At 55.1% G+C, this 27,990-nt stretch overlaps 2 protein-coding genes across 8 annotated transcripts; one reads left to right on the top strand and one right to left on the bottom strand.

Annotated features, from left to right (window-relative positions):
* The first annotated feature begins 42 nt into the window (after window positions 1-42).
* Window positions 43-11,928, top strand: LOC141501165 (transducin-like enhancer protein 1). 2 transcript variants are annotated; one of them, XM_074204896.1, is made up of 21 exons: window positions 43-134; window positions 1,566-1,726; window positions 2,396-2,550; window positions 3,058-3,121; window positions 3,246-3,290; window positions 5,452-5,514; window positions 5,632-5,706; window positions 6,157-6,337; window positions 6,463-6,485; window positions 6,788-6,892; window positions 6,974-7,018; window positions 7,216-7,371; window positions 7,832-8,000; window positions 8,132-8,322; window positions 8,481-8,557; window positions 8,975-9,224; window positions 9,412-9,659; window positions 9,748-9,895; window positions 10,061-10,211; window positions 11,348-11,424; window positions 11,569-11,928. In XM_074204896.1, exons 2-21 carry the CDS (start codon window positions 1,700-1,702, stop codon window positions 11,674-11,676), a joined length of 2,358 nt encoding a protein of 785 aa, XP_074060997.1. In that variant the 5' UTR covers window positions 43-134; window positions 1,566-1,699; the 3' UTR covers window positions 11,677-11,928. The 2 variants fall into 2 exon arrangements, with proteins under 2 accessions (XP_074060997.1, XP_074060996.1); XM_074204895.1 differs by having other exon boundaries at window positions 8,460-8,557.
* Window positions 11,773-27,990, bottom strand: TLE2 (TLE family member 2, transcriptional corepressor). 6 transcript variants are annotated; one of them, XM_074204897.1, is made up of 20 exons: window positions 27,644-27,990; window positions 27,449-27,534; window positions 26,875-26,938; window positions 25,742-25,786; window positions 24,157-24,219; window positions 23,213-23,287; window positions 22,789-22,972; window positions 22,434-22,456; window positions 20,851-20,946; window positions 20,360-20,404; window positions 19,316-19,453; window positions 18,240-18,381; window positions 16,666-16,826; window positions 16,327-16,406; window positions 15,761-16,010; window positions 15,326-15,573; window positions 14,948-15,098; window positions 13,823-13,973; window positions 13,218-13,294; window positions 11,773-12,749 (listed from the first exon to the last, which is right to left on the bottom strand). In XM_074204897.1, the coding sequence occupies exons 1-20, from the start codon at window positions 27,665-27,667 to the stop codon at window positions 12,645-12,647; spliced, it is 2,208 nt and encodes a 735-aa protein (XP_074060998.1). In that variant the 5' UTR covers window positions 27,668-27,990; the 3' UTR covers window positions 11,773-12,644. The 6 variants fall into 6 exon arrangements, with proteins under 6 accessions (XP_074060998.1, XP_074060999.1, XP_074061000.1 ...); XM_074204898.1 differs by having other exon boundaries at window positions 14,951-15,098; XM_074204899.1 differs by having other exon boundaries at window positions 16,327-16,403.

Here is a 27,990-nt window from a genome sequence, read left to right as displayed (position 1 = left end):
GCGGAGCCGAGCGGGGCCCACAGCGCAGGCCAGCCCGGGGGGCTCCGGGCGCTCCTGGCCGCGGCCTTCGCCGCCCCCCGCGGGCGCCGGGCTGCGCGGGCCGGGCCGCTGCCCCCTCGTGCCCAGCCTGCCCGGTGAGTCCTGGGGGAGCGGCCCCCTCCCTGCCCAGAGAGGGCGGCGGGGCGGGGCGGGGGGCGGGGGGCGCGGGGAGGGGGAGGGGAGAAGAGGAAGGGGAGAAGTGGAGATAGAAAGGGTAGTAGCGGAGATGGGGGGCTGAGGGCAGAGCTGGGAGTGGAGATGGGGGGCTGAGGGCAGAGCTGGGAGTGGAGATGGGGGGCTGAGGGCAGAGCTGGGAGTGCAGATGGGGGGCTGAGGGCAGAGCTGGGAGTGCAGATGGGGGGCTGAGGGCAGAGCTGGGAGTGCAGATGGGGGGCTGAGGGCAGAGCTGGGAGTGCAGATGGGGGGCTGAGGGCAGAGCTGGGAGTGCAGATGGGGGGCTGAGGGCAGAGCTGGGAGTGCAGATGGGGGGCTGAGGGCAGAGCTGGGAGTGGAGATGGGGGGCTGAGGGCAGAGCTGGGAGTGCAGATGGGGGGCTGAGGGCAGAGCTGGGAGTGGAGATGGGGGGCTGAGGGCAGAGCTGGGAGTGGAGATGGGGGGCTGAGGGCAGAGCTGGGAGTGCAGATGGGGGGCTGAGGGCAGAGCTGGGAGTGCAGATGGGGGGCTGAGGGCAGAGCTGGGAGTGCAGATGGGGGGCTGAGGGCAGAGCTGGGAGTGCGGATGGGGGGCTGAGGGCAGAGCTGGGAGTGCGGATGGGGGGCTGAGGGCAGAGGTGGGAGTGGAGATGGGGGCTGAGGGCAGAGCTGGGAGTGGAGATGGGGGGCTGAGGGCAGAGCTGGGAGTGCAGATGGGGGGCTGAGGGCAGAGCTGGGAGTGCAGATGGGGGGCTGAGGGGGGACAGGAACAGGATGGAGACGGGGAGAAGGGTGAGAAGTGCAGAGGTGGAGGTGCCAGGAGGGGTGGGTGAGCCCCAGGAGGGAGGGGAGAAGAAAGTGGGGAGAGGAACGGGAAGGGAGATGAGAGGAGGCCAGAAGTGCAGAGAGCTAGAGGTGCGAGTTGAGATGGGTGAGGATGAGGAGAAAAGAGTGAAAAGGGAAGAGGGGAGAAAGAAGGAAGGGGGGAGGAAGACAGGAAGAAAAAAGAAAGGAGGAGGGCTCATTGTCTGGCTGGAGAAGAGGGAGAGGGAGCCAGAGCTGGGTGGGTTGGCAGTGGGGAGAAGAGTGCTGAGCTGGGGAAGAGGGATGCCGGCCAAAGTGGCCTGCTTGCCCCAGGCTGGCCAGCTCTGGGCCTGGGCCAGGCTGAAGTTGGACAGCAGGTGGAGAGGCTGCTGGCAGGATTGGAAGGGCCTGGCCAGGAGGGGGGACAAGAAAGCCTTGAGTTCAGAGTGTGGCCCGGTTGGGGGGGGCGATTATCACAATCTCTGTCCCCAGACAGCACCTTAGACCCAGGCACAGCAGGGGACACCTCCCCCCTCCCCTCCCAACCCAGTGCTGCCGGCTGCCTTTCAGAACCCGTTGGCAGCAGCCTTGGCGGTTTCGAGCTGGAGCCTGTCCGAGGGCCTGGGCAAAGGGCCAGAGATTGAATCTAGTAGCCAGAGAGGTGGCTGGTGGATAAGACGGAGGGCTGCCCGCTCTGGCTGAAGATGTTTCCCCAGAACAGGCCGCCTTTGGTGAGTCCTGCTTTCAGAGCCATCCTGGAAACCCCTAGTTAGTCCCAATCAGCTTAGGTGCCTGGTGCCAGGTTCCCCTTGAGACTGCCAGGGTTTGACAGTAGGAATGGGGGAGAGAAGAAAGGGGACCCCAGCCTGCAGTCATTGACAGCTCCTACATTGCCTTCATGGTGTGACTGCAGATAAATCTCTTCCCTGACTCTCTGGGTCTCACTCTTTGCAAAAAAGTAAATAAAAATAAAAATGCACTGGATTCGCTGGTCCCCATGACCCTTTCCTATCTCAGACAATGTAAATTCAAAGGCGTGGGTCTGAGTCCCAACTCAGCCACTTCCTGGCATCAGCCTCTTTCAGCTCCTAATTCTGACCCCAGGTTGACTGGCCCAAAATAGTCTTGGATTTTAATTTAGAGAAACAAGTGTTGGTTTCAAAATCTGAGTTAAAAGCTTTGTGATTTGGGGCAGGTCCCATTTCTCTCTGAGATTCACTTGCTTTCTTAATGGGAAGGGGAGGGAGGATTGTGTTCCTTGGAGGATCGACCCTGGGTCAAGGCACCAGAGTTGTGTTCTCTCTCCCATTGATCTAGAAAGGCTGCCTCCTGGTCTCTTGGGGGTCACGGGGGTGGGTGCTGTCTGATTGATCCTTTGCCCTCCCCTACCACCATCGCAGACCCACCTTCAAGCCCCACCAGTGGCCTCAGCAGCAGCTGTGCTCGTGACCACCAATGCTTCAGCCACCACCCCCCAGACTCTAAAACTCACCTACCCAGAGACATTGGATCGGATCAAGGAAGAATTCCAGTTCCTTCAGAGTCAATACCACAGGTAAGGGGTTTGAGAAGAAGGATGATCCTGGCTAGGCATCTTGTTAGAGGTCAAGAGGCAGACTTGGGGCTCAAGGAGATGATGGACCCAGGCAGCTTTGGGGTTACCGTTTGGCCACAGGAGGTCAGGAATATACCAGCCATGAAATCTGTACCATGACCCCCTCTTCCCCTGTGATCCCTTCTAGCTCGAATCCCCAGGCCTCCAATCTCCCAAGGGTCTCCATTGTTCTCCCCCACCTCCCCAAAGCCTCATCTGGAAAGTGGCTGCCACTGACTTGCTGTGGAGAAGAGCCTTCCCTTCTTTAGGCTCAGGTTTCTCCATCTTTAAGATGTTGGACTACGTCATTCTTTTACCTCTGAAGTTCTCTGTTCCCTCCTGGCCTTGGGTGAGCCCTCCTCTGGTGGGTACAGATGTAAGTCCCTTGGGCTCTCCTCGGTTGGTAGCCCCCTTTCTGAGCCTGGCTTGCTCTGGGACCCGCACTCAGCACTTGTATCTGCCCCTTAGCTTGAAGGTGGAGTGTGAGAAGCTGGCGTCTGAGAAGACGGAGATTCACAGGCACTATGTCATGGTGAGCTGCTCTCTGGTGGGGGAGGAGGTCCAGTGGGAGGGTAGGGGTCTCAGGACAGCTCCTTTTGGGAAGGGACAAGTCTGCCTTTGTTTTCCCTCCATCTTTCTGCTCACCTTCTTTGCAGTACTATGAGATGTCTTATGGCCTCAACATCGAAATGCATAAACAGGTGAGTGGCCTTGATGGTTTTGGTCCTTATTCCCACCTCCAAGAAGTGTCCTGGGCTCTGGAGGTGGGAGGTAGCCCACCCACCAGCAGCCTTGGGGTTGGGGGTAAGTAGGAAGGGCCTCCTGGGCATTCTTGTGGCTTTTCTTTCCAGCAAAGCTGCCACCATCTCCCTTCCCCCCAATGCCTTCCTCCCCCCCCCCACCCCCTGCCTGCCTGTCCCTGTCTCATCTGGCCCAGGGGCTCCCAGGCAGCCGTATTTACGGAGATCCGATCCCAGGTGCTGCTGGCCGCCTGCCAGGGCCCTGTCTGGGCTTTCACAGGGGCCTGAGAGGAGGCTGGGCTGACAGGCGGTGGCTGGGAGGGAGAGCGAGGGAGGAAGGAGTAAAGTGGGGCCAAGCCCCCCCATGGGCAGGACCTTGTTGGCCTGCTTTCCCAGCCCTCCCCAGTGATCAGTGCCTACTTTCCAGGCTTGGGTCCTACCCACACACTTGTGTAGAGGGGCTTGGTGGGACAGTTGTCAGTCCTGAGGGCCCAACCTGGGAACTTGAGTCTGGGGAGGGGAGCAGCAGGTTCTCCTAGACTCCTGAATATGCAGAGATGGCAATAACCAAGGGGGGGAGCGCTCAGAGAAGCAGAGGGAGTTGCCCAGGATCTCTCAGTACAGCCATACAGTCAGGAACTAGAACTCAGATCTTCTGCCTCCATCACTTGGTACCCTTTGCAGCATAGGAGATGTATGCCCCGGGGAAGGATGAACAGGGATATTCTTGGCTTCCCGGCTCTGACATCCTGGGTTCTCAGGGTCCTCCTGGCTCTGACATCCTGGGTTCTCAGGGTCCTCCCAGCTCTCACCCTGGGTTCTAAGGACCCTCCCGGCTCTGACATTCTCCATTATAAAACCCTCCTACTGCTGATCTTGTGGAAGTCTTCTGGGCACCAGGGGCTGCTCCTTGGCCTGAGGGCCTACCTGCCCTGCCCCCACCCCCACTTCTGGCCTTTAGAGAAGGAACTGGAGTCCTGCCCCCCTCCCCCACTGGCTGCCTGCCTCCCCTCCCCCAAGCCCTCCTTTGGGGGGGGGGGGCGTTGAGTGCACAGCGAGGAGAGAGTGAGAGGGAGCCCGGAGCAGCAGGATCATTTTTCATGCTGAGAGCGTTAAAGTGCCCGTAAATTGCACATTAACGAGCCCGAGTGAATTGGAGGCGGCCTCCCCCGGGGCCCTGCCCATCAGCACAGCGGGCAGGAGGATCCGTCACTGCCAGCCTGCCCAGAAACCATCCCCCCCATCCCAGGGGCCGGAAGCCCCCCCCCCCGCCGGCCTTTAGCTGAGCCCATCCCAAAGAAGAAGCCCCCCATCCCCAGTTGCCTCTAGCTCATGACAGGGTCTATGAGAGCCCCCCTCCCTGCCAACCCTCCGACCTGCTGGGGGCTCCCCCTGCCCAGGCAGCCCGCAGGCCCCCCTTCCTCCCCCTCTCCATCCCTTTCCAGCTGTTCCTTTCTCCTGCAACCTCGGCGGCCAGGGAGGAGGTGAGAGCTGCTTCTCACACCCTTCATCGGCTTGAAGCATCGATCCAAGCCCAGCCGGGTCCCTCCCCACCCCCGCTCCCCCTCCTCAACCAGCCCTGCTGCCAATTGAGGCCCCTGATTGCTTGTGGTGCACAAGTGGTACAGGGAAAACCGCAGCTGGAAGGAAGGGGGACCTCTCCAGGGCTTCCTGACAAGCCTGGAGAGTGGCAATTAGCACTCAGCACCCGTCCTCCCGGCAAGGGCAGCAGCAGGAGGAGGAGGAGGGGCGGCGCCCCTTTCATCAGGGCCCTGAGTCCTGGCCTGCTGGAATCCACCAGACCCCTCTAGAACCACAGGATAGTGTCAGAGCTGGGGGGCCCTTAGAACCCAGGATGTCAGCTGTATGTATTGAAAACCTCTTAGCATTCAAGAAGACTGGTTCTCATCCTGGTGTGGCTACTTGGCTCAGACTTTGGTTCTTGATTCCTTTCACAGAACCTTTTTTTTTCCCCTTTATGAAATGAGGGCATTATCTGAGTCCTTGATATCCCTCCTAGCTCTGATGTCCTGAGTCTTGACAGGTTTGTCCAGGGTCTCCCCAGTGCCCGGGGTGGGCAGGCAGGCGCCCCCGACAGCTGGCTCTCTGGTTCTTCTTCCAGACAGAGATCGCCAAACGGCTGAACGTGATCTGTGCTCAGCTCATCCCTTTCCTCTCCCAGGAGGTAGGTTGCTCAGAGGGGTGCTGCTGGTGGGACTCCGGCCCGCCCCACAGTGCATGAGGGCATCTTCTGACCTGTTTCCCCACCGCACAACTCTACCCAGCTTCCCTCTTTCCCCAGCACCAGCAGCAGGTGGTCCAGGCAGTGGAGAGAGCCAAGCAGGTGACCATGGCGGAGCTGAACGCTGCCATTGGGGTAGGCAGACCCCTGTTGGTGGGGAGGGATGAGGACTGGTAGCAGGGCCAGAACCCTGAGGAGGGGGACCGAGGAGTGGCAGCTTGTTTCTTAACCAGCCTTGTAATCCTGAGCAGCCCCTAGCCTTCACAGGACCTTGGTTTCCTTGCATAAATTGAAGGGATGAAATGAAAATCATCTCCAGGACCCCTTCAGCCTTGCTGGCTGTTCATATGGAAGCTCCCTTTCCTCCCTGGGCTGTCTACACCTTCACCATTTCCCACTTGTCCATCAGTGCCCATCTGCCTTCCCCCCATCCACCACCGTCTGCTTCTGCCCTCTCTCCCTCTCTGTCTTCCTTCTCTGCTCTCTCTCCCACATCCCTCCATCCTGTCTCTCCCACCTCTCTGTCCTGTCTCCCACGTCCCTCCGTCCTGTCTCTCCTGTGAACTCCCCTCCTTTCTTCCCCAGCACCAACTGCAGGCCCAGCACCTGCCCCACTCTGCACCACCCATCCCACTGACCCCACATCCCTCAGGCCTGGCCAGCCTGGGCAGTGCCTCGGGTCTCCTGGCATTAACGGGGGCCCTGGCAGCTCCAGCCCAGGCTGGCCCCAAGGACGATCGAGGTTTGCAGGATCTGGAGCACCGAGGTAGGTTGTGGTGTGGCATGGTGGGTGGAGGGGAAAGGTGAATGCCGTGGCTCTCCCACTCACTGTGCCTTTATTTCTCTCCTCTGATCCAACCACCTGCTTACTCCTCGCTTGTGGTGTGCCAGCCACAGACAGAGACCCGGGCCCGGTAGGTGTCTGGGGTTTGTTCTACTCTTGTGGGTGGGGGGGTCTCAGTAAGCAGGAACAGAGCATAGTACAGGGCCAGAAGAGCCTGGTTTAAATCCCACCTCAAACACTTTGTGGTTATGTGACTCTGGACAAGACCCTTACCCTCTCTGCCTCAGTTTCCTCCTCTGTCAGACAAGGAGGTAGACTTGCCTACCTGCCCCGGTGATCCATGGTTCAGCTTGTACCCCTCCTCGCCATGTCCTGCCTGGTGCAGGGTCTGATGAGAGGCCCCTGGGCCTCCTCTGGCTCTCTCCCTTCCAGAGTTCCCTTGCCCTCCCGAGCGCTGACCGGGTCCGGACCATTTCTGAGTACTTGAGCAGCAGCAAGAAGAGACGGGCAGAAGAAAAGGACTTTCTTACTGACTATGTAAGGGCTTCTGGGCCAGGGAGGGTGGGGTCCGGGAAGGCTCGGGTGGCCTGAATGCCCCCAGCCCCACCTGTCTTCTAGGGCAGCGATGCTGACAAGAGTGAGGACAACCTGGTGGTCGATGAGGTCAGTGAGCTCCAGGCTCCCTTCCCCCTCCTCCTCATAGCTGCTCTAGGAACCCCAGGATCTCACTGTGGACAATGGGGATGGGGAGGAGGCAAAGAAAATGGATGGGTGGCCCCCTCAGCCCAGGAGGGGCTCCGGAGAGGGAACCTGAGCTTGGGGCCATTGGGCCAGGAGCTGATACTCCACTTCCTCCCTAGGATCCGCAGTCCCCCCATAGTGTTCACTCTTACTCATCAAGGGAAAACGGGTTGGACAAGACTCCCTTGCCTCGGAAGGAGGCCATCCCCGGCAGCCCACCGTCCGTCTCCTCGTCCCGCAGTGCCTCACCCACTCGAAGCAAGGACCTAACCCCGGTACGTGGGTGGGAGGGAGGGAGGGATAGGCAGCTTCAGACCCACCTGGAGCTGGGGAAGGGGAGCCAGGGACCCAAGCAGACCTCATTCTGGAATATCTGCCCCTGACTCAACCTCCGCCAGGTCAGCAGGTCCTCCCTGGGCCTGGCCTCCCACCTTAGAATTGGAGGGATGCCCTGACAAGGCTGCCAGAACAATTTGGGTAATACAGTTTGTGAGGAATTCAAAGAAATATGGAAAGATGCAGAACAAGGGGGGATGATGGGCTCAGTGACCAAAACATCAGAAAGTGGGACACCGGCAGCCAAGGGCAGCCACAATGCAAGAGGCCTCTTGTTTTTGTCATTTGTTGAGCACAGGTCCTCAGTGGGGGGGGATATCGTGGGTTCCCCACGTCCTGGACTTTTCCAGGGGTCTCACTTGGTATGGAATGAGAGTCAGCCTGACCCTCCTGCTGCAGGTGGAGAAGGCCGGGACGCCTGGCTTGAAGTCCAGCACCCCCACGTCCCAGGGAGATGGTCTGGGGCCGGGGGGTGCTGGGAGCAGCAGCAGCAGCGGCGGCGGAAGCGGCAATGTTGGGACCCAACCTTTCCGGCCTGGGCTGGGCAAGGCCACAGTGGACTCCCTGGGTAACCCAGCTCTGGAGCACAGGAGGGTGGTGAGGGCGGGCAGGAAGGCCAGGGGCTGGGCGATTCAGCTGTGAATGCATAGGGACACCTACACACACCAACCACCCCTGAGCTCTGGGTCCCTCCCCTAGCCCTGGGTCTCAGGAGCCCCCTGGCTGTGGCTGGCTCCTACACCGGCCCCTTCGGCATGGGAATGGTGCACTCTGCGGTGAATGGAGACCTGACCACCACTGGGGCCTATTCCGGGCTCCATTTGGCATCCTCACAACTCAACGGGGCCAGCACTCTGGGAGGGACGTCCAGCTACGGCCGCCCTGCCCTGGTGAGTGGTCCCGAACCACCACAGTGTCCCAGCCCTGCTCCCCTCCTCTGCCCCATCCCCACCACGAGGCTCCATTAGACTGGGACTGTGGTTCCCCTTGGGGGGAGGGGAGGGGACACTACCTCGCAACCATCCAGAGACCCTCACTGTATCTCCAGGTCAGCTACGATCCTCACTCACACATGCGGGTCTCAAGTCTCTCTGCTAACCTGCCCAGCGGCTCTTCAGGGAAACCGTGAGTGTAAGGGGGAGAAGGGGATCCCTGGGCTCCTGGTGCCCGGCCCTCAGGGGTCAGCTTCATCTGAGATCCTTTGGCTAGAAGGAGAAAAGATGTAATGCTAGCCAGAAGCCCTTCCACAGCCCCCCTGGGCTGAGGAAGCAGAAATTCCAGGCTCCTCCAGAGCCAGGGCTGAGGGATGCTCCAAGAGGAATGGACTGGGGAATCGAGGGTGGGCTGCAAAAGTGGCTGGTCCCCCGCTGGGGGAGGACGTGGGAGAGGCTGAACCAAGTAGAGGTTGTATGTGGGGAGGTGTGTGTGGTGTGTATGAGGTGTGTGTCTGCGTGTTGTGGCTATGTGGTGTCCGTATGTGTGTCTGTATGTGTGTGTGTGTTGAAGGTGACTGCTCCGCAGCGTCCGTGCTCCCCCTTCCAGGGCTTATTCCTTCCACGTGTCTGCTGATGGGCAGATGCAGCCGGTGCCCTTCCCATCGGATGCCCTCCTGGGCACCGGCATCCCCAGGCACGCCCGACAGCTGCACAACCTCACCCACGGTGAGGTCGTCTGTGCCGTCACCATCAGCAACTCCACCCAGCACGTCTACACGGGGGGCAAGGGCTGTGTGAAGGTGTGGGACGTGGCCCAGCCAGGCACCAAGACCCCCGTGGCCCAGCTCGACTGCTTGGTGAGCCTCTGTCCAGACCCGGCACTGGGGCTGCTGTGGGAAGCTTTGGGTTGTGCTCTGACTTGGGTTGTGGGGGGGACCTTCCCCTCAGCTCCCCTGCAGGCCCAGCTCCCATTCCATGGCTCCCCGGGAAGTAGGGCCTAGTGCTGAGCCTCACCCCGGCTCCTCCTCTCCCTCTCGCACCCAGAACCGGGACAACTACATCCGTTCCTGCAAACTGCTGCCAGATGGGCGAAGCCTGATCGTGGGAGGGGAGGCCAGCACCCTGTCCATCTGGGATCTGGCCGCCCCCACCCCCCGCATCAAGGCCGAGCTCACGTCCTCGGCCCCTGCCTGCTATGCCCTGGCCATCAGCCCCGATGCCAAGGTCTGCTTCTCCTGCTGCAGCGATGGCAACATCGTGGTGTGGGACCTGCAGAACCAGGCCATGGTCAGGTGAGGCCGCAGAGGTGCCCATGTGGGCCGGGGCCAGCCGGTGGTAGAGGGGGACCCCACGGGCCCACCAAGCCCTCTCTTCCTCCAGGCAGTTCCAGGGCCACACAGATGGGGCCAGCTGCATCGATATCTCCAATGACGGGGCACGATTGTGGACAGGCGGCCTGGACAACACCGTGCGCTGTTGGGACCTGCGTGAGGGGCGCCAGCTCCAGCAGCATGACTTTAACTCCCAGGTACCCAGACTGGGGACCAGCCCCTCTCAGAGCCTCCAGGAGGGACGTGCCCCGAGCCTGCTCCAGGAGGCAGTGGGGGCCTTGGAACTCTCCTTCAGCTCTCGTGGACTGGGATGGGCAGGCCCCAGGATGCTTAGTCCTGAACATGCTCCTCCTGCCCTCCAGATCTTCTCCTTGGGCCACTGCCCCACGGGTGACTGGCTGGCAGTGGGGATGGAGAGCAGCACAGTGGAGATCCTGCACGTCACCAAGCCGGACAAGTACCAGCTGCACCTGCACGAGAGCTGCGTCCTCTCCCTCAAGTTTGCTTCTTGCGGTAGGTGGCAAGGGGTGCCCAGGGCAGGGGAGGGCAGACTGCCAGACAGAAGGGCCCTGACTGACTGGGGGAAGACCAGGCCTCTGGAGCTTTACAGAATGGCACCTCCCCCCTCCACGGGGTCTCAGCTGCTGCTGCTACTTCTCCTGCTTCATTTTTCAGTAGCAGTTTCTGATTTAGTGTAGACCCTTCCCCACCTGACCGGCATTGCATCAGCAACCGTTTGTTAAATGAATGGAAGATGTCGGTGGGGGAGCTGCTGGAGAAAAGCCATGGCCTTGGCTGGGACTGTTTGTGGTTTTCTGGCAGTGCTGTTAGCATAGAACCCAGAATGCCTAAGGAAGGCCCTTAAAACCAGGATAGCAGAGCCAGGAGGGTCCTTAGAGCTAGCGGATGGCAGAGGTGGGAGGGCCCTTAGAACCCAGGATGACAGAGGTGGGAGGACCCTTAGAACAGGATGGCAGAGGTGGGAGAGCCCTGGAGCTTGAATTCAGACCTTTCATTTTACACATGGAGAAACAGAAGCTGACAAATTCAGTGACTTTCCTGGAGTCACAAGGTAAATAACTTAAAAAGGCCCAGATCCCATGTTTTCTAGTTTCTTCCTTTTGGTCCAAAGCTCTTCCCACTGCTAGCTAAATGACTCAGTAGATAGAGCCTCTGGCCTGGAGTCAGGAAGACTTGAGTTCAGATGTTGCCTCACTTCTTAGCTGTATGACCCTAAGCAAGTCACATCACCTATTTCTGTTTCAGTTTCTTTATCTGTAAAGTGGAGATGTGCGCAGCTAGGTAACATAGTACATAGGGCACCAGAGCTGGAGTCAGGGAGACACTTCTTCCCAAGTTCAAATCTGGCTTATTAACTTGGTGACCCTGGACGAGTCACTTCACCCTAACTTCCTGTTTCCTCATCTGTAAAAATGAGCTGGAGGAGGAAATGGCAAACCCCTCCAGGATCTTTGCCGAGAAAACCCCACCTGGGGTTCTGAAGAGTGGGACATGACTGTAAAATGACTGAAGGACACCTCCCTCCCTGGGTTGTCCTGAGGATCCAGTGAGAGAACGCATGGAAGGTGTTCCTAGAAAAGCCGGCTGTTCTCAGGGTCCTTCTGTGATGGCCCTGTCTCTTCCCCCAGGGAGGTGGTTTGTGAGCACCGGGAAGGACAACCTGCTCAATGCCTGGAGGACGCCCTATGGAGCCAGCATCTTCCAGGTGAGCCTGGGCTCTGGTGACTTCACTAACTCCACCCAGGGCCCCAGGGGCCTAGAGGGGACTCATTCCTTCTGGGTTTGGATTCGGGCCCAGTCCAGTTTCAGATGACTCCTTGTCTCTTTCTGCCCCCCCCCCCCACCCCAGTCAAAAGAATCCTCTTCCGTTCTGAGCTGTGACATCTCCACGGACGACCAGTTCATCGTCACCGGCTCGGGGGACAAGAAGGCCACGGTCTATGAAGTCATCTACTGAAGAGCAGCCCCCACCCGGCTCCCCCACCCCCAGCGATGTCCCAAAGAATCCCTGGGGCTCGGGAGGTAGGCCCCGCCCCTGCCCCAGAACGGGAACTCTGACATTTTTTGTGGTCTTTGGTGTTTATTTTTCTACTTAATGGGTTTTGTTTTGTGTCGGGAGGGTTTGTAGACCCCCGTCCTTAGGTTGTATTTAATAAAATGCCAGAGGCACCTGTGGGACTTGGTGTCTTCTTCAGGGGCCCTCTGGGCTTCCCCAGGAAGGGACATCATCCAGCTTGTGTAGAAGGCCATCAGCCTGGCCCAGGGTTGGGTTGCTTTGGCCTCCCTCGGTCTTCCTTGGCCTCAGTTTCCCCTCTCGGGCCCACTTTCTCCATGTGGCTCTTTCCCTTGAGGCTCGCTACCTGTGTGACTTGGGACAAGCCTCCAAACCTCCTCCCCCCAAGTTTCCCCATAGGTAACATGACAGCGCTGGCCTAGGTCCCTCCAAGCACGATCTTTGAGCCGACAAAGATGATCACGACTTGCTCCCCAGCCCCCTCAACTTCCCTTTGGGCCCATTCTCCAGTTCCAGCCTCTTGGGCCTAGGAAGGTGTTGAGTCTCAGCAGGAACACTTGACTGTACAAAGGTCCTGGGGCCCCCAGGGACCCTTGGAGTCTGGGTCAGAGGAAAAAGGAAGGCTCAACCCAGTGCACCTTGGGCTACCTCCCACAGGGGACCCCAGGTAGGGTGGCTTGGGGCGGGGGGAGGTGAGAAGAGAAGGCTGCCTTGGTGCAGCCCAGTATGGACCAACGCATGTGATAGAGACGTTTATTTACTATGAAGGTCAGAGACTCAGACTCCACAGAAACTGGGGAGTGAATTTTGGGGAATTGGAGGATGAAATGCTCAACAGTAGTAGAGATCCTGACCTGGGCTTCTAGGGAAGGGGAGGCCCCTCCCCCAGCAAGAAGGGGTTGGGGGCAGCCTCAGTATACCACCTCGTACACTGTGGCCTTCTTGTCACCTGAGCCAGTCACAATATACTTGTTGTCCGAAATGTCACAGCTGAGGACAGAGGATGACTCTTTGGACTGGCCCGGGAAAGGGGAGGAAAAGGGAGGGAGGAGGTGAGTTGAGCCCCTACTGGGAGAGGTGCTCCTCCCTATCCCCTGGTCCCCTGGGCTGAGTGAAGGGGGGAACCCCATCCCATCCCTTAACCGCCTAGAAGGAGGAAGTTAGACTGCTAGGGAGCAGATGGATCTGAGTTTGAATCCTGCCTCAAACACCAGCCACATGACCCTGGGCAGGCCCGTGAACCTCGCTGTGCCTCTTTATCTGTATGTAATGATAGAGGTGGACTAGACGGTCTCTAGATGAACTTTCCAGCTAACCCTATCATTCTCTGGACCACCATTTTCTCTGGCTTGTAATGACCCCAAGATACTTTGCGCTGGCTATGATCCCAAACCATGGAATCTCACTATGGGGGTGGGGACTCCCAACTGACAGAGCCCTGGCTGGCCTCAGGGCTACCTGCATCCTCTGCCTCCTTCCCTCACCTGGAAGATGCTGGCTCCATAGGGTGTCCTCCACGCATTGAGAAGGTTGTCCTTCCCTGTGCTCACAAACCACTTCCCTGTAGGGTCAGAGGGGAAGGATAAACTAAGCAGGGGACTTGGGCCAAGGTGGGGCTCCAAGGACTTCCACAACCTCTTCCCCTCCAATCTTAGGCTGGAAGAGACCTCCTAGAGGTCAGCGCTCTTATTTTTATTTATTTGTTTGTTTGTTTTTTTGCAAGGCAATGGAGTTGTGACCCAAGATCACACAGCTAGGTAATTATTAAATCTGAGGTAAGATTTGAACTCAGAGTCCTCCTGACTCCAGGGCCGGTGCTCTATCCACTGCACCACCTACCTGCCTCCCTCCATCTCTTCCTTTTGCAAATGAGGAAACTGAGGCTCAAGGGAGTAAAATGACTCATCCAAGGGAGGAAGACACAGTTAATGTCGCAATTTTTAAAAATCTAGAGCTAGGAGGGAGGAGGAAATTGAGCAGAAACACAGCCTACCAGGACCCCTTGGACCATATTGCAAGGGAAGGAAAAGGGCACAAGGAGGGGTGGGGGACCCTAGATATATCCCTGAGCCTTGGTCACCTGACCTACCACAGGAGGAGAATTTGAGGGAGAGGACACAACTCTCGTGCAGGTGTAACTGGTATTTCTCTGGCTTGCGGACATGCAGAATTTCCACGTGGCTGCTCTCCAGACCTACTGCCAGCCACTCCTGGTTGGGGCAGTGGCCAAGGGAGAAGATCTGTTAGAGAACAGTAGAAGGAAGGGGTCAGGAGCCTAGCTCTGCTAAGCCAGGAAGGAGGTGGCATCTAAGATGCTTCCCCTTCTCCCCCCCACACACACCTGCCAACATTCATCCCTTCTCTGATTCCTAATCATCTCGCCCAACATCCCTGACTCCTGTCTAAGCACTAACTTCTGAGGCTGCTCCAACCATGGGATGCCCAGCCCTTGGCAGATGGGGGAGGGGGAGGCCAAGGGAGGTGGTCACCTCTCTGCCCTCTGCCAGCATCAGGTTGTGGTCAGTTCTGGGGGTTGGAGGGTGGGAGCTGGTGCTGCATTTTAAGCAGGACAGTAACAAACTGGAAGGAGCCCAAGATGGTGATGGTGGCCTCTAAACCCAAGTCATCGAAGGTCTGAAGGAGCTGGGGATGGTTAGCCAAAGAAGACTGTCTCCAATAGGAGGAGGGGCTGGGTTGGGGAAGACAGAGTGGTCCTCCTCTGCTTGGCCACACAGGACAGAACCAGGAACGCTGGGGAAAAGCTTCGGAGATGCACTCTTCTATTCCATGGAAGGAAACAGCCCAACAATTGAGCTGGTTCAAAGAAGGGCTGAGTTCCCCATCCCTGAAGATCTCTGGAGGACCACTTGTGAGTCATTAAAGAATCCCATTTTTGAGGACATCAGGTCCAAACACCCATTTTACAAATGAGGAAGCTGAGATTCAGAGAAGTAGTGACCAGCCCCAGGTCACACTGGAGGCAGAAGCAGCATCTGAAGCCAGTGCTGTAGCTCCCCAATTCATTCTACGAACCCACACTGCCTGGAGATGAAATTCCCAGGCAGTTCTGGGAGAGATGAGATGTTCCACACTGCCATTTTGAGGTTCATGCCATGGTGCTTCATACCCCCCCAGTGGAACCAAGACTGAGCTGGGGGGCTGACCTGTCTTCCCTCCCACCTCCTTGCCACTGCTGAGAAGCCCCATCCAGAACCACCTGGGAACTGAAGTCATGCTGCTGAAGCTGGCGGCCCTCGCGCAGGTCCCAGCAACGCACGGTATTGTCCAGACCACCCGTCCACAATCGAGTCCCGTAGTCAGAGATATCAATGCAGCTGGCTCCATCCGTGTGGCCCTGGAACTGCCTGGAGGGAAGGAGAGGGTCAGGAGAAGAAGGCCCCTGAGGCTTCCCCTGGTGGCCAAGCAGGCCAGAGAGACCTCCAGTGAGAACAGAGGGATAGCAGGACCACAGCCAGGCTCAGGAGGGTGGCCAAAGCTTCAACTTAGCCCCGAGGAAAGGACCAAGAAATCAGGGAGAGCCTATTGGGATGGAAAGTTCAGCTTAGGGGGGCGCCCTGACTTTGGCCCTCACCTGACCATGGCCTGGTTCTGCAGGTCCCACATCACGATGTTGCCATCGCTGCAGCAGGAGAAGCAGACCTTGGCATCGGGGCTGATGGCCAGGGCATAGCAGGCGGGGGCCGAGGACGTGAGCTCGGCCTTGATGCGGGGGGTGGGGGCGGCCAGATCCCAGATGGACAGGGTGCTGGCCTCCCCTCCCACGATCAGGCTTCGCCCATCTGGCAGCAGTTTGCAGGAACGGATGTAGTTGTCCCGGTTCTGGGTGCGAGAGGGAGAGGAGGAGCCGGGGTGAGGCTCAGCACTAGGCCTTACTTCCCGGGGAGCCATGGAATGGGAGCTGGGCCTGCAGGGGAGCTGAGGGGAAGGTCCCCCCCACAACCCAAGTCAGAGCACAACCCAAAGCTTCCCACAGCAGCCCCAGCGCCGGGTCTGGACAGAGGCTCACCAAGCAGTCGAGCTGGGCCACGGGGGTCTTGGTGCCTGGCTGGGCCACGTCCCACACCTTCACACAGCCCTTGCCCCCCGTGTAGACGTGCTGGGTGGAGTTGCTGATGGTGACGGCACAGACGACCTCGCCGTGGGTGAGGGTGTGCAGCTGTCGGGCGTGCCTGGGGATGCCGGTGCCCAGGAGGGCATCCGATGGGAAGGGCACCGGCTGCATCTGCCCATCAGCAGACACATGGAAGGAATAAGCCCTGGAGGGGTCAGAAGGGGTCAGCCCCCACTCAGCTATCACCTCAGCCTGGACAAAGGCTCTGCCCCCAACCAGCCCAGTTACAGGAAGCAGCTGGCCCTTTATCCAACAAGCACAGGTTAGGGAAAGCTTCTCTCAGACATCCTGGAGAGGGTTCTGCTCCCTAGGCCAACCCGGGATACAACCACTTTTAAGGTCTTGAAGAATCTTTTGGATGTGAAGTCACAAAGGAATCCACCCTATTCTCCAGATGCAGCCACTTCTTCCAGGAAGCCCACTGCCCTCACCTGGCCCTTACCAGCTAAGTGGGTACTCACGGCTTTCCCCCAGGGATGCCAGGCAAGGTGGAAGAGAGGGCAGATACCCGGATGTGGGAGTGAGATTCGATTTCCATCTGCTGGTTCAGGGGGTAAGGAGGAAGGAGCCTCAGGTTCCAATGTCCCCCTCCCCCCAGGCCCTCTTCACTTTCCCCCCTATAGTAGACAGTACTCTCAACCAAAGCTCCTGAGAGCCTCAGATTATTCCCTCCTAGTCCTGAAGGATAACCAAAGACCATATGTGCCCCATTCACAAATGGGATAACGGAGACTGGCCTAGTTCCAAGAATAGTCAGAGTGCTTGCGCCTTCCCCAACTGGGAGCCCAGTGCTCACTCACCATGGGGGAGCGGCCGTACATCACGGGGCCGCTGACCTGTGGGGAGCGGTGAAGGCTCACGTAGGAGCTAGGCACAGCAAGGTCCCCATTGAGTAGAGCGTGGGGTCCCACGCCGAAGGATGATGTGAAGGAGCCAGACAGGGTCAGGGGGCTCCTCAAGGCTGTGGGGAGGGGACAAGGCCTTTAGACATCCCCTCCTCCCCCTTCTAGCATCAAGAAAGGGACTTCAGCTCTTGAGCCTCCTTAGTTCAAAGCTTCAGTGCCCCCAAATCCAGTCAACAAGTCCGCCCTCACAACAAAGTAATCCTGGGACCCCCACAAGGATTCAACAGTGCCCACTGAACCCTAGAGAAGAGGAAGGAGTGGAGGATAGGGAAGCCTCCCAGACAACTTCTCTTCATCTACATTCCTGTTTCCCTCAACTCGCCCATTTACTCACACAGTCCCAAAATATAGATTCCCGAAGGCTCCAGTCCCCAGCATCCATCTCTCTCTGGGGATGGGACTATTGCTTCATATTCACCACATCCAAAAACCTGGTTTCTCTAACCTGGTTTCTCTAGGCCATTGGCACTACCGTCTTCTAACTTCTTCAGCCAGCCACGTCTGAAAGCCTCTTTGACCCCCAGCAATACACCTTAAGTCCAAACTGTCCCAAGCTCTGGGACATGGGGAAAGCCCCCTCCCTTCCTAGGCCTTAGCTTCCCAATCCATCTAATGACTGGATTGGATTTAGATTCTGAGGTCCTTCCAGTTCTAGCATTCTATATATTTACGACTTATCAGAGCTTTCTGATCCCTTGACAACGCACTTCTAAGTGTTCTTCCCAGTATCACTGGCCTCCATCCCTCCAGCCTCTACCCATCACTTTTCTCAAATGGAGTCTTTTTCAAACATCTCTTCCTTCCCATCTCTTCCCTGTTGCCTAGTCCATCACAAGTTCACATTCCTGAATCTGATATTCCATTAGATCTCTCCCTGTTGGCCAACTACATTTCTCATTCCTCCCAGTTACACCCCAAAGAGGGCCTATCAACTGAATCTACACACCCCTCCCTACTCCCACCCCCACTACAAAATACAATATTCATTCAGGGTCTTCAGACCTTTCAACTCAAATCATTCTCCACTTCTAGAATAAGCTTTAGTCATTTAGAACCTTATAAACTTGGAATTTTGGAACTGTGGACCAGAGAATGTAGAACTGGGAGCACCCTTAGAATAGAGAATGTCAGCGCTGGGAGGGCCCTTGGAACAGAGAATATGAGGACTGGGAAGGGTCTTAGAACACAGAAACACAAGACATTAGATCTAGAAGTGACCTTAGACATCTTGTTCTCCTCCTCAGCCCCACCATTTTACAGGTCCAGAGAGGAAAAGATATTTGTCCGAGATGACACAACAACTTAGTTGATAAACCTGATAGTAGAATTCAGGGTTCCTAGCTTTCAGGCTCCCTTATCATCCCCAGCCCATGGTCTGTGTTAGTGACATCCTGCTCCAGCAGAGAGTCATCAGCCATTGTTCATAGACTGACTCTCCCCTCCCGGGGACCGGAGGCCAGGTTTCTCACCAGTGCTGTCTGCGGTAGGCAGGGCTTTGGTGCCAAGCTGACGGAGGTGGTTGGCAGAGCTGGGGCCAGGAGTGGAGGCCTCTGGGGAGGAGGAGGGGCTGCTGGGCTTGCCCCCTGGAGTCGAACTGACAGGAAGCAGCTTCTGTACAGAGAAGGGAATGAGGGAGGGGTAGTCAGATTTGGGGTAGGGGAAGGTAAGTCAGGGAGTAGATAGGGACTCTCTGTCTCCCTCCAGTCCCCTCCTCCCTCATCTGCCTGAGCCAGGGGAACTCGGATTGATTGGTCCTGAAAGGCAACCCTCCCAATGATGTTTCAATCCCAGAATCTGACTTGGCCGATCGATCAGGACCCAGGGAAGCAGTTCAGACAGCAGCCAGCAGGAAGGCCTGCAGGGCCTGGGTGCCAGGAAATGCCACATTAACCCCTTGTGAACAGTATGGCCTGTAAAACCACCTTTAAAACTGAATTATTGAATTAAACTCCATGCTGAGCCTGGGATGGGGGGAGGGAGATTGGGACTAGTACTAAGATCACAAAAATCACAGCTTTCGTTTCTCTGGTCCCTGAAGTTTGCAAAACACTTTTCTCATCACTTACCTGAAAGCGCATGTATATGATACAAATTTATTTGTCCTTTATATGCATATGCATATATGTATATATATATATATATACATATATATATATGTATATATATATATATATATATATATAGCTATTCATTTTACAGATGAGAAAAATGAGGTACAGAGAAGGGAAGTCACCTGTCTGGGTTCACAGAAATTGTAAGTAAGGGAGGTCTGTACTCAAATCCAGTTGGTTTTTTTTTTTTGAGGTTAATTGGGGTTAAGTGACTTGCCCAGGTTCACACAGCAAGTAAACATCTGAGATCAGATTTAAACTCAGGATCTCTGGATCCTGTCCAATAGGCCGTCTAGCTTCCCCAAATTCAGCTTTCTTCTAGAAAGCTCCCATCACAAGTCACTGCCTCAGCCTCTCTGCCCCTAGTTCACAGCAGCCCAGGGCTAGAGAGATGGTGATTATGACTCCTAGGGACAAGCTTTTTGATTCCTTACCAGGCTGGGATCCTTGTCTTTGGGGGTCAGTGTGGCCTGGTTCAAGGCCAAAGAGGCTGGGCTGTCAGGCATATCTGAGTTGATTAATAGCTTCGGGCTGGGTGTGGGTACCAGACTGGGGGGTTCCGAGATGGGATCCTGGCAACAGGAAAGTCAGAGAGTTTAAGGAACTTGTCCCTTCCTAAAGGGGAATTTCTTGTTCCTTGATTAGAAGGAAGTCTCTGATTGAGCACACCTAACCCTGTAGCTTAGGGACCAGTTCTCCTGAAGCTCATTGAGGGAAGGAGACTTGCTCAGGACCAGTTTGAAAACAAAACATGTTGTAACTTTGGTAAAAACTGAAGACTGGAGCCCAGAAGGCAAAGGAAGGAAACCTGGGACAAAACTATGAAAGTCAAGGTTCCCATCTCAATTATACTGTTGACTGTTGTATAACCTTGGGCAAGTCCCCTTCCCTCTACAGACCACATTTTCCCCAAATATAAAATGGAGGGGGAATGAGGCCAGATCAGAAATCCATTGTGTTTTTGTGAGATAATCAGGGTTAAGTCACTTGTCCAGGGTCATATGGCCGGCCATTAAGTATCTGAGGTGAGATTTGAACTCAGATCCTCTGACTCCAGGGCCAGTGCTCTATCCACTGTGCCACCTAGATGCCCCTAGTGTTCATTTAAAAAAAATCCCTAAACTAGAGAATCTCTAAAGATATTTCAAGCTCCGGGGTTCACAATCTTCATAAGACCATAAGGTAAAAGAGGAACAAATCGAAACCACTGAGTTTGCTCCAATTCTTTTGGAGAATGTTGGAGAGGAGAGGGGAGGAGGGGGCTCCCATCTCTTTCTCTAGTCCCTGTCCTAGGTCCTGCCCAGGAAATCAGGACTTGTATCTCCCTCCTCATCAAGACCCTGAAACCAATATTCAATGTCCTCTTCTCAGGAAAAAAAAAGCCTTCCTCTTGATTCTGAAGTCCCTATTTCCCCTATCCCAGTGGGAAGAAATCCCAGCTGTACACCCTCACTCTCACCCCCAAAGGCCAGACTTACCTCATCCACCACCAGATTATAATCACTCTTGTCCTCATCACTGTCCTAAAAGAGAGAAAGGGGGAAGCTAGATGTGAGCAGGCAGAGAGGGACCCCTTGATAAGCAGGCTCATAGGGAAACCCAAATTCCCCTCATCAGTCATCTCCTTCAACCAAAGGAGGTCAGAGCCAAAAGGGCTTTAGTAAATAGTACATGGAATATCAGAGCTGGGAGGAGCCTCAGTATAGAGAAGACAAAACATTGGGGTTTGGAAAGCCCTGCAAACATACAACTGATTGATGAGTTTTGTCAAATTTGTTTCTTTTTTTTTTTCTGTTACAAGAAATGGGTTTCCAAGGAAAGAAGGGACATATTTAGAAATGAAACTGTTGTAACCACAAAAGTTAGCAATAATTAAAAAAACCCCACAAACTATATAATGTTAGAACTGAAATGTTAAAATACCCGGGTCTCTCTTTTTATGGCTGGGAAACCCGACAACCCTACTCACGTAGTTCCCCAAAGGATCTCTCTCTTCCTGTTTGAGTGACTGACCAATGAGCCATTCTTCCTCTGCTAGGCTCTCTGGGGGTGAAGGAGACGGACTCTGCAGGAAAATGTCAAAGGTTTTTCAGGCGTCCTGGAAGGAGCTATGAAGAGTCAGCTGGCCCTGGGAAGGAGCCTACATCCCTTCCCAAGTCTATGAGTAAATGTCCCCAGCTCCTGAGAGTTATAAGAAGGGAGATACGGCTATCCATCAGACACAGGGTTTCCTAGTTGAAGAGAGGGCCTGGATTCTCCTAGCTCTCCAAATTGCCCCCATTCTCACCAAGGAGGCCACAATGTCTTCTCAAGGAGCCAAGGGAGGTGGGACCTGGGTGTGCCTGCTTCCCTCCATGGTCTTTTTATACACACACACACACACACACACACACACAGTGCCTGCCCCACAACCCTGTTTTCTTCTCCCCATCTTGTAAGATGTTTACTATGGAAGGGATGATGAGCGATATCCATAATGGAAGTTCCCCAGCCCAGCCTAGAGCCCTTCTCTCCTTTTATTTCTTCTTGCCCTGGTCAGAGACTGTCAGAACTGGGAGGGGCCTTGAGATAGAGAACACAGAATGTCAAAAGAAAAGGACCTTTAGCAAACAAAATGTCAGATCTGGGAAGGGACTTGAAAATCACCTAACGTTCCCTCCTTCCCAACCTGGGAAACAACTCTCCACAAGCATCTCTGACAGCCTTCATTTCCTTCCTTCCAGTGATGGGGAGCTCCCTTCTTCCCTCCCTCCTTCCATATTCAATCATTGTGGAACAAAAAGTCTTCCCCTGCATTGAGTTAAAATTCCCCTCTACCTTTCAGCCTTGTTCTGACCTTCTGAGCCCAAACAGACCACGTATGATCCCTCTCCTATAGGACAGGCCTTCAAATATTCAAACCTAGTTTGGGTTTTCATTTCTCCAGCTAAACCTCCTTAGTTCCTCCAATGGCCTGTTCTCTTGGACTCCCACCACCCCGGCTTCCCTTCTCCTTGAACTGGACAGGGTCTTTCAGGTGGCATGACTGGAACAATCCCAGCTTTTGTTCAGGCTACGCTAACCCAGCAGCTGAGGCCATGGGGCGTAGGAAGGGTGGTCAAAGGAATTCATCAGTAGGTGCCTCCACCCTTCCCTCACCAACCCCTCTCATACCACAAATACTGATGGGGCCTGGAGCTGAGACCAGACTAACTGAAGATGAGGGAAGTGGGCTGTCAGTTTATAGCTGTTCTCTTCAACCCCTCCCCAGAGAGACTCCTCTAACTTTGACTGATCCTTGGGGGGGGGGGGGCAGTCCTCTCTCTCACTGGGTCAGGGTGGGGAAGGGAAGAGAGTCCAGCAAAAGAATTAGCACTCAGTCTAGGGAGTCTAGTTCAGAGTCCAGAGTCCCTCCCCCACCACGTACACATGGACCAAAGCTGCCCAAGATGGAAAACCAAAGGCCAGATGAATGCAGATGAGATGGAAATGCCACAGCATATCCCCAAGTGATCTCAGCTCAGGGTGGCTCGGGGAGAGGAAGAAAGTCCCAGTCCCAGCCCCATCACTCACCCGGCTGCTGTGGCCTCTGCCTGCTGCTCCCCAGGCCCAAGGGAGGAGAAAGAATGAGAAATACAGAGAAGGGGCAGGAGGGAGGGGAGGGAGGGAGAGATAGAGAATAAAGGAGAGAGGGAGAGGTAAAGGGGGAAAAGGAGGGGGGAGGGATGGAGAGAGAGAAAAAAGTCAGAAAAAGAATTATGAGTGAGGACAGCTTCCTTTCCTTCTTATCCTGTATTCTTTTTCTCCTGTATTTTTGTGTCACTCTCTTTCCCTCTTCTTGGTACAGTCCTTTTCTTATCCCCTCCCAAGGTCTCCTCTTAACCTAATAATCCCTCCTTCTCTTTCAGTCTTAGCATGAGCCCCTCACCTGAAGGTTCCCCGGTGTCTGGACTCTTCTGATCCTCCTTGACAGCAGTGTCAGTGGTAGTGGTGGTGACTGCCAGTTGTGCCTGGGTGGCCAGAGCTCCAGACAAGGCTAGCAGCCCTGCCGAAGGGTGGGGGCTCAAGGGTACAGGTGGAATGTGATGTGACAGGTGCTGTAACTGCTGCTGCTAGATTGGAGAAGGGTCCAGGTTGGGAGGGAGGACAGTTAGCTCCCTAGGAGGTTTGTGGTTCCATTTTGCAGGAGGGTAAACTGAGGCACGGAGGTGAGAAGGTCTCACAGAAAGTCAAGGGGAAATTAGGGAACAGAGGGTCTTGAGGGCATCCCAGTCTGACCTCATCAAGTGTCAGACTCCTTGGCTTGGTCCCAAGTTCTGGACAAAACCTCAACCCGGAGGATGCTGACTCACCCCAATGATGCTGTTCAGTTCTGCTGTGGTCACTTGTTTGGCTCTCTCCACAGCCTGAAGGACTTGCTGCTGGTGCTTGGGATAGGAAATACAAGGAGGTGGGAGTGGGAAGAAGTGGGGAGTAGGGAGAAGATGGAATTGGGGGGTCTTTACCAGACAGAGCCACTGTACTCCCCTTGGCTCCCTCTCTACCAGCCTGCATCTTCCCAGATCTGGCACAGAAGCCAAATATGCCTGAATCGACCTGCCTAAAGTCATAGCCCGTCAGTCATGGCAGACTCCCCAGAGGCACCTTGGGTTGATGGAAAGAGCCAGCTCTGAATTTATAGAACCCAGGTCTGCTACTTAGTATCTGGCAGATTCCTAATTCCTAATCAATTAACACTTAGTAAATGCCTACTATTACCAAGCACCAGGCTAATCACAAGAGATATAAAAGAGGTAAAAGACAGTCCCTGCCCTCAAGGAGCTTACAATCTCATCTATAAAATGAGTGTCTTGGCATGGATGGTCTCTAAGGTCTTGTTCACCCCTAAAACTATGCATGTTCTTTCTACTACCTGTGCTCCCTCCCTCAAACTAAACTGATTCCCCAAGCCTAGAAGCAAACCAAACAGATGCATAATGTTTGTTGAATTGCTGAATTGCATTGGGAATAAAGGTCCTAGTCCCTTATAGGTCTCTGTCATCCCATAGTCCAATACTTCAGGACCTTAAAACAGAGAGGAAGGATGGATGGAACATTGAACTTGAGGTCACGAAGATCTGGGTTCAAATTCTACCTCTGACATATAATGATTGTGTGATCCTGGACAAGTGACACCTGTTTCACTCAGGTCACTGGATGACCTTGAAGGTCGTTTCCAGCTCTAAGGATCAATTTTCCTTTGATGCTCCCTGCTGTACCCTGTCCTTCCCGGAAACCCCACGCCCTCCATGCTTACCTCTTGCTTCACAAAGGGGATGATCTTGGCACAGATGGTGCTGAGTCTTTTCACAATCTCTGCCTGGCAGAGAGACAGACACAGAAAAGGGTTAGTCTGGAGGCATGGGGAGGAGGGCAGCAGCTCCCAGTCCCCCCAACAATCCCTTACAAGGAAAGCTGGAGGCAGAAGAAAAAGAAGCCTTCCCTCCCCACTGTCCTTAGCAGAGCTCTGTCTGCTCCCTAGCCTAAGGAGCCCCCCCAGCTCTGCCCCCTTCCTCTCTATTGCTTTCCCTCTCTGAGCCTCAGCTTCCTCTTCTGTTAAAGGAGAAGGCAGCCGTTGTCCAGTCTTCTTCAGAGGGGTGAAGGGAAGATGGAGTAGGTCATTCCCCCATTTGAAGAGGAGAAAGGAACTAGCTGTTTACAGAGCCGAAGGGACTCAGGGGAGGGATATGTTTGTGTGTGTGTGTGTGTGTGTGTGTACCCTTGAACCTGCCTATTTGTGAATATGTGGGTGAATGTCTGTGTGTGTGTGAGAGAGAGAGAGAGAGAGAGAGAGAGAGAGAGAGAGCATGTGTGTGTCTCACTCCCACGATCATAAAAGGAGCAAACTGGGAGGGAGGCCTCTCCAGCTGGAGAAATATGGCTGTTGGATTCACCACTTCATCGGGCTCTGCTCCAAACTAATTTCTCTGGCAGGCAGCCCCGCGATGACGGGATTGATGGATCTGAAGAGTGACAGCAAATTACTGCCGGAACAAAGCAGGCAGCCACGAGGAGGATGGGGGGGGGGGGAACAGAGGGAGGGAGGGGTGTGGGGGAGAGGGAGCAAAGGCAGGAGCAGAGAGTGAGCCTGGGTAGGGCATGGGTGACTTTTAGAGGATGGCAGATCTGGAAAGCACCTTAGAGATCACCCAGGGCCAGCCTTACAGGGACCTCAGGCAATGAGCCAACTCTCAATTTCTCCAGGTGTAAAATAAAAGGATTGGATCAGACTATCTCTAACTAACATCTATGTCTGAGGTACTAATCTCTAAGGACCCTTTAAAAAAACAACTACTGAACAGTTATATCATTGTTGTAAGGAGGTCTTAGTGAGAAGATACCCTCCACAATTTACAGTCTTAAAAATAAAGTTACCCTAGTGTATATGTGTGGATGTGAGGAAATTGGGGGGTGGAGAGGGAGAGATTATGTGACTGGTTCAGGGTCCACAGTATTATGAGTTGGAATTCAGACTCGATATTCAGTCTTCCTCATTTCCAAGATACCTTACTTTCTTCTAGATTCTATCTTCTCCTAAGACTTCTAGTACTGATAGTTTACCTTCCCTTATGGTTTTGATGTTTTATGAGTTCTATAAATTATCCCTCCCCTCATTTTACACCAGGGAAAACTGAAGCTAAGAAGTGGGAAAGGAACTGGCCCAAGATCACACATCAAGCTCAGGCAGAATCCAGACTGGGACTTCCCTATCTTGAAAAGCAATCTGTTTGTTTTCAACCCTGATCCTAGAGACCTAGGGTGAAATACTTACTTCCTTTTAAAGGTTACCTGGAGTATGGCTAGGATTGTGAAATCCACAGCCTGCTCCCTCATCCTCTCACCTGCTTATGCATCTCCAGGTTGAGGCCATAGGACATCTCATAATACTGAAAGGCAAGAAGAGGGAGATGTCTTTCTCTGCCTTCCCTTTGGTTCAGTAAGAACATTCATAACCTCAAGTCAAGTCAGAACTAACCAGCCCAGCTCCTGACACTGCCCTCCCCATTCTCCTACCCCCCAACATTGGCCCCACCAAGCTTGCATTTAGAAATTTTAAGTCTTTATCACTTATCCTAAAGAAATATCCCAAATACTTTTGATCCCCAAACTTTCCTGTCTAGTTTGTTCCTGGGAGCAGAACTCCATCTCAGCCCCATTGCTGGAGTGGCCTCATTCTTACCCTCACCTTCTAGATTGCATTGGAGAACTCCTAATACTTCCAAGAGCAGGAGAAAGAAGGTTCCTAACACATTCTCCCTCCATCACTAATGACCTTAGCCTGTACTCCTTTTCTTTCACCAGGACCCTTCTCATTTCTGGCTCCCTCCAACCCTAAGCTCCTACTCCATTAGCCTAAGGAGAACATACTCATCAAAAGGAACAAATACTTCTTAGGAGACTATGAGTTATGGCTTAAGATTTTCTGTAGGGGGTTCCCTTCTGGAATGACACAGTTCTAGCTCTCAAAAGAACTTAAAGTCTTCTGCGGGGGGGGGGGGGGGGAGTGGAACCTCTAGCAACCACTGAGATTATCTGTTCAAAGCATTTTGAAAACTTTAAATCACTCTAGAAATGTCAGCTACGATTAGAGATGGTAATCTCAGAAAACCAGCTCTAGCTGCCAGTAGAAGGAAGAGCCCCTAGCTGAAATGAGAGGAAGTCCTCTCTGGCCTTCACCTCCCTTCCCAGGGCTTCAGCAGCCCTTCACCTTCACTTGGGTGAGTGGGAGGGGTATGTTGAAATAGGTCATCCTGTAAAGTTCCTTTCAGCTTAAAGCTTTTTGTGATGTTTAGCTTACTTGACTCCTCTTCCTTAACTCATCTGAAGCTCAGGGGGAAAGGGACCTTCCCAAAGGCCTCCTAAACTCCAGCAAGGGTCAGGGATTGGAAGCCAGGGCTTTAGATGAAATAATTAGCAGAGACTGGGCTAAGAGGTGGCGTTCTCGGAGGAGGCTCCCTGGGCTTGCCCTCCTCACCATTACGTAATGACGCTGCATCTCGGTCTTCTCACTGGCCAGTTTTTCACACTCCAATTTGAGGCTGAGGAGATCAAGGAGAGGGCCAGCTTGGCATGGGATCCTGCCCCGCCCCCAGTCCCAGCCTCTGCAGGATACCTCCCCTTCGGAAGCCAGTGCCTGGGCGGTTCCCGGCTCTTCCTCCCTCACCTGGCCACTCCTACCCAAGCCCCACCTCCTTCTCTCCCTATTGGCCCTTCGCGCTCTGGGGACCCGCCTTCTTTCCCTCCCTATTGGCTCCTTCTTCCCCCCACCTGTTCTTGGGCTCCACCCCCCCACTCACTCCCGGGCTCGGCCTCCTCTCCCCTCACCTGGCCCCGCCCTCCCCGGACCACGCCCCTCGCCTCCCCCCGCTATTGGCCCTTGGCTCTGCCCTCACCTGGCCTCTCCCACTCTCCGCCTCCTTGGCCCTTTGGACGCTGAGACCCCGCCCTCACCTGGCCGCCCCCTCCCTCCCGCTCCGAGGCTCAGGCTCTTGGACTCTGGGGCCTGGGGGGCCTCCTGCCCAGTGCCACCTGCCCTGCCCCCGCCTCACCTGTGGTACTGAGCCTGCAGGAACTGAAATTCCTCCTTCACGCGGTCGCAGATCTCCGGGATGGAGAACTTGAAGGAATGTCCGGCCTGGAGGGGAGCGTGGTCCGGGATGGCGGGGCGGGGGGAAGCAATAAGGACCAAACTGGCCCGGGAATCCCCCCTCCCCACCCCTACTCCCCCCAGGAAAGTCCCTTACCGGAGGCCTGCCTTGGGGGTACATCCTGCGGGGCCCCGTCAGCTCCTCCCAGTCCCCGAAAGCACCCCCGGGCCCCGAGGCGCCGCCCGGCCAAATGTTGGGGAGAGCCAAAAGAAGGAGGGAAAGGAAATCAGGGACAATGAAAAGGGGATGCCGCAGAGAGACCCAGGAGTCCAAGTGTCCCTGCGGAGGCAGATGGGCAGGAGCTGGGGACAGCCAGGCAAAGGGCCCCAGAACCCTGGAGTTGGGGCTCCCCAGGGCCGCCCGGGGCTGGGGGGGATAAGGGGGGCGCCCCAGGGCTCCCGCTCCAGAAGGAGCGTGAGCTCAGCTGCCTCTTCTCCAAGAGG

Source organism: Macrotis lagotis, chromosome X (assembly GCF_037893015.1).
Source record: "Macrotis lagotis isolate mMagLag1 chromosome X, bilby.v1.9.chrom.fasta, whole genome shotgun sequence".
Lineage (NCBI taxonomy): Eukaryota > Metazoa > Chordata > Mammalia > Peramelemorphia > Peramelidae > Macrotis > Macrotis lagotis.
The sequence above is the reverse complement of the archived record's forward strand: the minus strand, read 5'-3'. Positions and strand labels throughout refer to the sequence as shown.